At 38.2% G+C, this 12,004-nt stretch overlaps 1 protein-coding gene across 1 annotated transcript; it reads right to left on the reverse strand.

The window, feature by feature from the left end:
* Window positions 1-1,293: 1,293 nt before the first annotated feature.
* Window positions 1,294-2,433, reverse strand: uts2r3 (urotensin-2 receptor 3). Its single transcript, XM_084944593.1, has one exon. The coding sequence runs from the start codon at window positions 2,431-2,433 to the stop codon at window positions 1,294-1,296; it is 1,140 nt and encodes a 379-aa protein (XP_084800719.1).
* Window positions 2,434-12,004: the final 9,571 nt, after the last annotated feature.

Genomic DNA, 12,004 nt, shown 5'->3' on the forward strand with positions numbered 1-12,004 from the left:
TCTGTGTTTCTGACCAGTTACACTCTGCCCCTTTTGTCCTGTTATCCCTTCCCTAACGTTACTCCTGTCTGTCAAACGGCAATATTTGCTCATGTGCGTCAAAGAGCAGCAGGGTCTGCGACACAGTACAGAGCAGCCTTTGAGTCAGACAGACAGAGACAGACCTTTGCAAACGAGGAAGACCTTCAGGACTGGCTGTCATGCTGACACAGACACAAACAAAAGTACGAGTGGAACTCAAGGACTTCTTGACCGTATTGTGCCTTTTCCTTAGCGATCCACATATTTTATACCTGAACTTTCCTGTTGTCTTGACATTTGTTGTTGTTTTTTATATTTTTAGATTTCTGGTGGTGTTGATTACCATTAGTAAAAAGATCCAGTGACACAGTGAATTACAGAAAGCGTACTCTTTATTCAAGACTATATATTATAACCTATATAAATATCGGTTATAGTCAACACCAGTAGAGAGCATGCAAAGCATCACATGGTTCATAATAAGCACATTTTCAAACCCAACATGCAGGTCAAGATATAATTTTTAAAAAAAATTCTCAAAAAAAAAAAAAAAAGAAATGTCAGAGATTGGGGGAAAAAACAAAAAACAAAAAGACTTCTGACCCACTAATACATAATTCATTATGTCCACAAACAATAACTCAGAAAAATGTCCCAGCGAGGTCCCGCGCAGACACAACCTATTGTTAAAAAACAAGCGCTTCCTTTGATTGTTCTGAAAATAAGGAGAAGAGCTTCAGGGCTTTACTGGAAATGCTTGTGCATATGCAGCATGTGGTATAAACCCCAGTCTCCTAATGATTACTGCACTCTGTTTACTAAATAAAGCTGACAGTTTTGTTCTGGGGTTAAACAAGATGACGCGTGTACACATGTTGATGTAGTATCATTAGTGACACTGCATACATTTCCCAAAGTTAAAAGAACATTTTAAAAACCAAATTAAATTATGATAATAATAATAATTCATTATCAAAGTGACAGTGGAATATTTTGCAGTTACAACTTTAGGTGACACATCTTAAAGACTCAAAGACTCAAACTCAAACCTAAAAAAAAAAAAAGTTAATCTCCTAATAGGAAACATTGTCCTTTTTACAAAGCATTTTTGCAAAGTGCTATCATTTGGGTAATGTTATTCCACTTCCCTGGGTTGCAGGCTAAGATGAAGTGAATGATCTTTGGTGTCTATTATAAAGCATCCATATACAGTACCTGTATGTGCACATATACATGCACACACTCACATTATGGTCTATTATTATAGTGACACTACTCCAGAGAGCTGCTTTTGCGGCACAGCTGATTTGCTGATGTCAGCAGCTGTCGGTTGCTTTTTCGTTTTCCAGTCAACAGTGTGTAAAAGAATGGATTCACACAAGAGTTTCCGTAAGTCAGACCTGTGAGGATACGATTCACTGTCACCTGTGTGCCCACTGGGACTGTTCGCAGCATGTCAGGCTTGTAGAGAGGCAGCAGCTGCCAGATCCAGAAGGGAAGAAAGCAGGCCCAAAAGGCCAGGACAATCCCCAGGATGAGGAGCAGGACTTTGGGTTTGGGAGCACGAGGAGGACAAGCATTGTTGTTGTCAGTGGCCCAGGCTGGCCGTGTCTGTGACACCCAGTAAAGGCGACCCAGTGTTGCATAAAGTGCTCCAATGGCCAGCCCGGGACCGAGAATGCTAGTGCAGAAAAGCACACTCAGATAGGCTTTGGAGCTCTCCTCATCCCATGCTGGGACGCACAGCTGGCCCTCCTGGTCATCCCCATCTTCCAGGTGCAGTGTGATCATCATGGGCAGGCTGAGAGCTACCGCTAGCCCCCAGGCGAGGCCTACACGCAGCAACTTGGAGGAGTTGGAGGATGAAGTGTGTAGTGGGTCAGCAACAGCCCTGTAACGGTCCAAACTCATGGCGGTGAGAGTAAAGATGGAGGCGTGCATGGTGAGGAGATCCAGGCTCAGCAGGAGGCGGCATCCAAGCTCGCCAAAGGCCCAGCCAGATGCCAGGCTGTCATACACGATGAAAGGTGCGGTGAAAAGGTACAACAGGTCAGCTAGAGCAAGACTCAGCACCTGGAGGTGAAGAGAGGAGGAGGAGGTAGAGGAGGTAGAGGAGGTAGGAGAGCTGGAGTTGGCAAGGCATGATGGTAAAGGTAGTCTTGTCAGGCAGCAGGCTGGTAATGCTCCACATCTTCTCCTGCTTCTTCTCCTGCGCCTCAGAAGGAGGACCAAAGTGTAGAGGTTTCCTGTGATGCCCAGCAAGGAGAGGAGAGAGAGGAAGGAGCAGAAGAGAACTGTGGATGCCAAACTGGGTGATGGAGAGATGGAAGGAGAGGAGGAAGGCACAGAGAAATTGGAGATAAAAGGGGAGGTGTAGGTAGAGGGTGGTGGCAAAGAGCCTGAAAGGTCCATAATGTGATGTTTTTTGTTTTGTTTTGTTTTTTAAAAGGGAGAAAAAAGCTTTAGAAGGAATAAAGTCAGTGAAATATCAGCTGAGTAAAAACGCAGTTCTAGCAGAGGCAGAAGGGGAATGGATGGGGTTAGGGAAAAAGATAGAAACAGGTGGAGAGGAGAGCAAAACAGTATCTGTTAGATTTTTCAGTATATTATATATATATATATCCTCTTATTTTTACTCTCTGGTCACTCTCTGGTTTTAGGAGATTTTATTTTCTCTATGTGTGTTAAGAAAAACATAGCTTGTATTTGGATTTTTGAGGGTGCCTCAGTTTGATTTATGCATATTTAAATCATAACAACCAATAAATAAAGTCATATAAACATGTAGAAATGAACGTGTCAGCTAAAGCAGAACCCTCTCTGGTTGGCACTGATTTCATAGTTTTATACACTGTTAGAAAAAACATCTTAAAAAAACAGTAATATTCCGGCAGCTGGGGCGCCAAAATAATACTTAAAATAACAGAAAATAACTTACTCATAAAAATACGGTTATTTCCAGTAATGAAAATACAGTTCGTTGCCCTAATTTTACATGGGATTTTGCCTTTTTCAAGTGCTTTTAAACATTAAATTAGGAACAATTTAATGTGATTAAACAATGAAATTACCTATAAACAACGAATAATAAAACTTAAATGTACAGAAATATACAGTTAACAGTTGGTTTAAATAATAATGGATTGCATTCATATCGTGCTTTTTGAGACCCTCAAAGCGCTTTACAATTCCACTTTATAATTCCCCTCAGGCCATCACCAGTAGTGGTAGGTGAAGTGTCTTGCCCAAGGACACAACGACCGAGTGTGTTTATAAAAAAGTTTATAAGAATCATTTTATATATTTTTCCATAGCATTACATTTGAATTTAACAGTTCAATCTTTCAAATAACGGACAAATATTTGTGAAATCATGATACATTTGTGAATGTATTTTAACAATCTAAATATGCATATGTACAGACAAATACATTTAAAAACAAGAAAATTGTTTTATTACATTACACTGATTTTACGTTAATTTACATTTGAAATGTGAAATCACAGTCTATTGATGTAAATTTAATGATATTCTAGAAGAACAGTACAAAACTGTAAAATACACAGTAAAATACTTTTATATTAGGATTTTTTTTACAGTGTAGGTTCACACATAGCTGAGTGAGACTGTTGTGGTTTTAGTAAAATAATTGGATTTTCAGAGCAGGAGGTCTCCAAATGAAGACAATGAATCTAGACTGAAACCTCTCGTTCTTTCTCAAGGTCAGCAGTTGGTCAATAATTTAGAGACGGTTTAAATCAGCAGACTCAGCTCTAAATGATTGCATCTTTTCTTTAAATTGTGTGTTATGAATATGGAATACGTACTAGTTTTATTTTAAAGGACAGAAATACATTATCAGACAATTCAAAACTATGAGCTGGTTTGACTGGCGATTTTCTGGAGAAACGTAATCAGCAGTGACATCAAAGCAGACGTGGGGAGCCTGACAGAAACGGGCTGCGTGACTCGCGGTGACCCGGGCGGCACCGGGGTTAAGAGCTACTGTTGAACTCTGGGGGAGTGGCTGAACCCCTGCGGTGCTGCATGGCTCCACAGGTTACTTGCTCCCTTTAAATAACAGCGATATTAATGACAGGGCCTCACAGATCAGGAAATTTTCCAAAATTTTAAATGCTTTAATTCTCAATTTGGCCACAAATTTACCCACAAACAAAATAATTCAAACAATGTGGTTTCAGTGTGTTTAAAGACTGCGCTGTCAGCATTTAATTTATGGCACTTAAAATATTTAATCAAGGCATCAAAGAAAACTTTGAGGAGCCCCGAATTTGGAGAAAAACATCATGTAGTAACTCTTTTTTTTAAATAAATAAATAAGGCTACTGTATGTCATTTCTCTAAAGCAAAAACTTTTTGGTTTCTGAAATGCTTTTGAAAGCAGAGAAGCTGCCATCAGTATAGTATTAATCAGAATAATTACTGAGATTTCTTTTAGAAACTTACTTTAGATCAGTTTAGTCCCAGACACTGTAAAATAATATTCCTTTACTTGGTGAAAAAACTCAGTTCCCATTTTGAAAGCTCCCTCTTCTCATGTGTTGTCTTGAAATCCCCTCTGACCTCTTCAGCCATAAATTGAAGTTTTCGGCTGATTAAATGCAGTTATGTGGTGATAATCTTCATCCAAAACCTGCGAGCTGATCTCCGCTGCCTGTCTCGCTGTCTGTCCACAGCTCAGCCACTGATGTGTCTGACCCAACCGAGTGTGTGTGAGTGGAAAAAAAGGGATGGGATGGGACGCTAAGTGAAGGGAGGGGGTTACCCTACATACTGAATATTAATACAGAATTGTCCTGGTCCAGGGAGACCCCGCAGACTGAATTAGAAGTTTAATTTTTCCCTCATTAGAAGCATAACAATAAAAAGAAAGAGCAGTGACTTATTTTAATCACTCAGTAGTTAACAGTAAATAGTAATGCTTTCAAAAGCTTTGAGTTATTACTGACGGTATCCTGAGTGTGCCTCCACGCAGCAGTGCTGAGTAAGGATGTAAGAATTTAAAACAAAGGTATTATTAGTGTCTATATTTTATAGCTGGGTTTAGGGGGGGTTACCGTAAATTTCATGACTCTCTAATAGTTTCAATACCTTTAAACCAAGCATAAATCTCACTGTGAACTCACTGAAAGGTCTTTCCATGAGAGTTAAGAGTCTGACCATAAATGGTGTCCTAACATCATATTTTGGGAAATAATCACATGGTCTGTAATTCACAGTTATAACAGCTGCTGCATAAAATTTTAAAACCTAACCTACCACTAAAGAGCCATGAAACCTGAATATTTGATGTCATATAGAAGCAGGTTTCTTTATGTTCGGGAAAACACTTTAGTAAGGACATTTATATAAAAAGGCAAAAAAAATGTAGGGAAAAAGCAAAACTGTAAAACGGATGCAAGTATAAATGTTATTCCTGTTATTACTTCATTGGCCAACGTCTTTTCTGTATTTGTTTTATAAACCCTCGATAAAGAAAGTAATGTCAGTGGCACTCAAATCAAAATGCTTCCTGTCCACACATACACACAAAAAATGGACTCAACAAGCACTAAACACGACACGCACTTTATTTTATAGGCCAAATGGTCTTCAACGTGGCTTGCTTTGTGAATAAATCTTGACTTCTGCTTCATACGTGGAAAATGTAATCATATATATAAAAAAGACCCTTAAAATTGAGTTAAAATTCTCTGTGGGAATAGCAGCGAGACAGACTGACACAGCAGTGGTATTTGTTGTCATTTTGTGACACACTGCAATAACTAATGCACTTCAACTTACACCCAAAGTCAATACCACACAGCTCGTGTTCCAACGTCTCACACCCCCACGAGGGATTTTTATGATGATTTGGTGTTTAAATTATAGAGGAAATTAATTACCCACTATACTTGCCTGTATCAACATTTTTCCATGTCAGAGCAAAGTTGAACTGGTGCAGACTCACTGAATAAACGGGTCTTTCAGAACTTATAGTTGCATGTTATCCGCTGAGTTGTTTTTGGCTTGGCAGTTGTCGAGCCTACAGCTGTGGTTTGCCAGCTTCAAGAGGTTAAGCAGCTTGGTAGTGATTTAGTTGGGACTGCCCAGTAAAATGTGTATGCTGTGTGGCTCGTGCTGGTGGAGGGGACTCCATGTTGGCTGCTTCATACATGTGAGGACATACATAAGATAGACAGAGACAGGCAGTAAAGACGAAAGGGGGAAGGGGGGGGACATACCTATCCCCACGGGGTGTGAGGAATTTGAACAAATACCTGGCACAGACATGCCAAAATAGGGGATTGGGGGGAGAGGGCCATAGAGGCATGTGAAGACCAGGCTCCCTCATACAAGGAGATGGACAGGTATATAAGTTGAGTGGATAGAAATGAGTGCCAAAGTGGCAAGAAAGTTTTATTAAAGGGGCATCAGGTGGCCTGCTCGTATCAGATGTACAGCAGTGTAGAAAGTATGAGTATGAACAGTGAAACCAGGCGTTTGGGTGCAGATGTTACTCATATTTAACATGGAGCAGGGAGAAGCAGACTGAGAGAGTCTGAGTGCTGCACTGTTTATTTGTCTTTGTCAGAACACATGTCTGCCCAGACACATTATATAATTTCTAATTACATTTACCTGAGCTATAAGTGTGTTTTTTCCTATACTTTGACCTAAAGATCTTGTATTTAGTCTCTTTAATATCGAGTATGCAGATAAGATCTAAAGCCCAGAGCTAACCTAACCCTTTTTTTTTGTCACTAAAGCTGTATACAAAGGGCAGAGCTATGCTGGTTTTGTATTGTGTAATTGTAGAAACATTTTCTTTTATATGTTAAAGAGTGAAATAATGACTGCTATTTTCTAAATCTGACTCTATAACTATAGATTAATTTATAAAGTGACTTTTTTCATTTAAATAAATTATATTTATCTGTTTGACAAGATCACATACAGTCTTTTGTTTGTGTTTGTCAATTAATCACCATATATAACATTAGCTTGTTTGATTGACAGTATTTGGTAAACTGTGATGGGAATGTTTTGACTAAAATGCTAAATCACTTGTAAAAGCTTGATGAAAATTATTTCTCTGCTCATACATTAATGTATTAAATGATTTAGCTCAATGTGATAACACTATCTCAATAAATAAAGTAATTTAATAACTGTCTTATCGATGGATAAAAAAAAACTTTAGGGCAGGTACAGATCATAGCTGACAGTGAATGGATTGCATATGGGAGTCTATCCGCTGCACTTGCCTGACATAGTTCATTAAACTAATTGTGTGGCTGTCAAAGAGAAACATTCGCCACCACCTATAACACTCCCAGGTTTCTGGAGGGCTGAGATATCATTAGAGCACACAGTCCCTGGGGTGTTGTTGACTGCAGGATTTTTAAAACAAAAGAAATCTTGATTTACTTTTTTATTATTCAGTATTATTCTTTATCTTTACAGTATGCCCAATTGTAAGCGTTGCAACCCTATCCAATCAGGACCTAGTGACAAAATGACAAATACCCTCCACGTAAACACAAACAGCTCCCTAACCTTTTCCTGGCTGTCCTTGCTTTCCTCAGTCATTTCATTAATTAGCCAAACCATTTCTGAGCAAACTGACTAACAAATTGCCTGCCGGTGAGAGTCCTCACGTCGTAGCCTTGATTAAATGGGCGGACATTTGCGTTCATGACAAATGGTTGTTGGACTGGGCTGATTCACAACTTGTGATGAGTTATTGATCCCCACTACGCAGCCCCCCCCCCCCCTCCAAAGCCTGTCTGCTTTGCAGTTACACATCAAATTTCTCCTGTTCCCTCAATACAAACCTGTGTGAGAGCACAGAGCTCAGATAGATACGCTTTTTAACGTACAATTCCCTACTCATCTACTTTTATTAATTAAATACATAAATAAATACATCAGATTTTGTAGATTATGCAGGGCTACTCTTTGTATTAATGACTTCATTTTGTATTTAAAATTACAGAATAACTTCAGCATTTGTCAAGTAGAATTTGAAGAGTTTAATTAACATGTCAGTTTCAAATTTATATTTTAACTTGACGTATATTTAATGTTTTAAATTTCCTATTAACCTCCTGAGACCCAAACTCTTTCATAGCATGCATTTTTAATTTCTCTTTGCTATTAGGGCTGATTGGGACCTGATGAATGTAAAAACAAAGAATTAGATTTTTTTTTACCAGATTTTTGTTTCTGAGAAAAATGAGATCCACGTATGAGGACACTGGTTTTAAATGTCGACAGAACAGTGACAGTATAACGTCCTCGTAAGTGGATATCAGGCCCTTGTAGAGAAAAAATTTAGTATTTTGGTCTAGACAACCCAAAATGTGATGTCCACATATGTGGACGCCAAGTCCTAGGAGGCTAAAATAGCATTCAATGCAAACATCATTAAGCTTATTAATTAATTCCATTAAAACAAGTTTTAATGGAATTATTACATCTGTCTGTCATTGTTTTAATACTATTCTTAAAGCACTTATTCATGTTGACACATTCATGTCTTCATCCTATTGCACTCATGGTGTCACAGCTTAAAAATAAAACACAAACACTTTTATTTACCCTTAAAGTGGAAAAATTACATTTGCAGATGTTTTATTTGTGGCCTTCAACAGTCCCAGTTTCTCCGCCGTCTTAATGAACTGATCGAACAAAATCAAAATAAATCTACTAGAGAATTTTCTAGACAGTCCTTTTTCAGAAGCAGTGCTTTTGTGCATTTGGTCCTATTGAGTATTATACCTGGAACACTATACCCTCACAATTAAGGAGCACAAAATCTCTTAACTCCTTCCCCAGACCTATATAGCAGCAAACTGGATACTCGTGATCTGAGGTGATTTCACCCTAACTCTGTTTTTACTGTCTGTTCTTAGTTAAAAATTATGTTAATGTCTTTTTGTGTGAGTTTTCATAAATGTTCTTCAGTGTTTGATGTTTAATATTTAGTTATGTCTTCTGGGTCTTATATGTGCTTAGATGCCTGCAGATGAAATTATTTCCAAATCAGGCACATTTACATGATGGATTTTGGTGCTCATAATTTAATGTGAATCATATATATAATGTTAAAGAAAAAATAAAATTAAACAAACTAATTCAAACTAGATGTTTTTTAATCTTACATATAGGGTATTCCTACACTTACTTTCAGTCACATTTCTTTTGTTCTGTGTCCACAAGAAGATTTAACCTCTCCCGAACTCTTTCATGGCATGCATTTTTAATTTTTCTTTGCTATTTGGGTTGATTGGGACCTGATGAATGTAAAAACAAAGAATTGCCAGATTTGTCTTTTTTTTTTTTACCTAAATTTTGTTTTTGAGAAAAATGAGATCCACATATGAGGACATTCGTTTTAAATTTTGATAGAACAGTGGCAGCATAACGTCCTCGTAAGTGGATATCAGGCCCTTGTAGAGCAAAATTAAGTATTTTGGTCTAGACAACCCAAAATGTGATGTCCACATATGTGGAGGCCAGGTCCTAGGAGGTTAAGCAACACTTGATTGTTTAAATGATACAAAATAGAGCTGAAATTAACTGCGAAGTGCAGAAAAATATTTTAAATACTTAATTTTTAATACATTTTATAATATTCAAAAATCACAATAAATAATTTTTTGTAGTTTTTAATGATGACAAGCTGAATATCTTTTGGCTTTAGACTGATAGTTGTACATTAAGCATTTTAAAAGCTTGTTGCGAATAGTCTGAGCAATAATATTAAAAATAATATGGGTTATCATTACTTGCAGCACCAGAAAAAGTGATACCCTTTTAGGTCTGTTAGCTGTATAGTTATATACAGTATTACTGACAGGAAAGGATCTGTCTACTGTCAGAGAGTCCAGAAGATCGGTCTTCTGTGTCAACCTCTGAATTAAGTTTGCAGAGGGCAGACACCGCACACTGAATAAGTATTCGCCTAACCCTGGAGTCACAGAGCATTAGATTTGGACATTTTGCAACCATAACAAACTCTGGAACTTGTTGTTACATGACACTGAGCCGGAGTTTGCTCCTCCATCTGCAGAAATCAGATCAGCCTTTCACAGGCACATGTGGAACGTTATCATAGCAGCCAGCCGGGAATTGGACTGTTGCTTTGCAAGCAGGATTGTTTAGTAATGCCATCATATGAGATGTTGTAGGTGTTACAGGGAAAACTCTCAATAACAGTCCACATGTTACAGACAATAACCCGTAACTTTAAAAGCATTTCTGTGAAAACAAAAGTGTAAGTAAGGATATTTTCTGTCTGTCTAGCTTCTTTCAAGTCATAAAACACCTAAGGTGTGAAGCTTTTCTCTTTTAGTGTCTGCACAGCTGCTCATTTGAAATCTTCCCCTGTAATTACACTCTCAGAAACCAGGTGTGTGTTGCCCCTGGTCAATTAGCAGCCCTGTAGTCTGATTAGCTAAAAACCAGTTTAGGGTATAAAGCTTTTAAGTCATTTAAAGTGCAGGTTGGTTGATGGATGCAAAAATTGTTTTAATCTGCCCACTGGTGGCTTAGATTCAGTACTGCAACGCCATGCATCCATCCAATAATAATATAACAGGCTAATTAGGCAACCCTTCAGTGGGAACAAACCAGCATGCCAAAGCAGTATTTGCATGAGCCTCAGATATGTGGTCGATCTCCTTCTCACACTGCAAGCCTGCTGCAGACATTTCCCTCCAAACTGTAAAAACCAAAGTCAAGCAAGCACCCCATCACCTTTCCAAATCACTGTTGTACAATAAATATCAGTCTGAAGCTAAGCCATATTTGAAGCTAAACAGTGGAAATGTTGGCTCACTGTTTAGCAGTTAGAAATGAGCACTGCTGGTGGTTTTATGCACCATTACTTGCCAAACAAGTAAAAGGCAAAGTTTTGTTCCAGATGTATATTTCTCCTCGCTGTTTGTTTTAAGCCACAACAGCTGCAACAATTTACCAGCATCATAACACAACACAAAAAGATCCAGAAGACTGTTTGACATGTATTTATCTATTTTCAGGCTTTTAAAAATATTGTTTATATGGAAAGAGGAGAGAGCAGAAAGAAAGGCGAGATGGTTATGATGTCATTTTAACACCCATAACCATCAAAGATTATTTGAATTAGCAGATGTCTGTGCCTTTTAAACACGAAGGCCAAAAGGGCAAGCCCAGGAACCACATTAAAAAGGCACCAAATTGCAAAGAAATGCCTTTAAATTAATTTTGAAACCAATTTTCTGTTGTCTTAATAAAAACCTGCAGTTTCTTTCTAAAACTCGTGTTTTTCTGATAGTTTGCAAAGCCTGACATCACCATGCCGTCCCACGTCACCCTCTTTCTGCGTGACTCTGTCCCCCTCCTCCCGGAGAGTTTTCCATGGGTCAATTACAGTTACAACAGTGTTTTTACACCAGCGCTTATCCTATTTTTAAAAAGACACATTCTGTAGACACACTTTGTACATACAACATGTATAATACATTGACTAAACATTTTCACATGTCAGGACATTTTGATTTTCCACTGCATACTTGTCGAGACAGCTTCAGCAGTGGCCGTGTGAGGCAGATAAATGAACACCATTAGGTTTAAAACATCCAAAGGTGTATGGACTCACGTTGGTTGGATGCAGTCGATTGTTCTGGCTGTTGCCCCAAAATCTGATCCCCGTTTCCATAGAATGACTGAGCTTATGACATGGGTCACTTCTTGGCCTCCTTAACTGAGATTAAATCAGATTAGTAAAGGCAAACGCACAAACACACACTCACACACATGCACGGACGCACACAAACTAGTTAACTCAATACTCCGGTTACATAGTCACTGTCTGATGCTCTCTGTCTGTCCCTACAATTTACTTTCAGATATTTATTTTTGATCTTTTTTGTAATGTTTAAAATTAAAGACAGAAGACACTTTTAATGCAAGCCAAAATGTAAAAAAAATATA

This window comes from Perissodus microlepis, chromosome 11, assembly GCF_051167445.1.
Source record: "Perissodus microlepis isolate ML-2025 ecotype Zambia chromosome 11, ASM5116744v1, whole genome shotgun sequence".
Classification (NCBI taxonomy): domain Eukaryota; kingdom Metazoa; phylum Chordata; class Actinopteri; order Cichliformes; family Cichlidae; genus Perissodus; species Perissodus microlepis.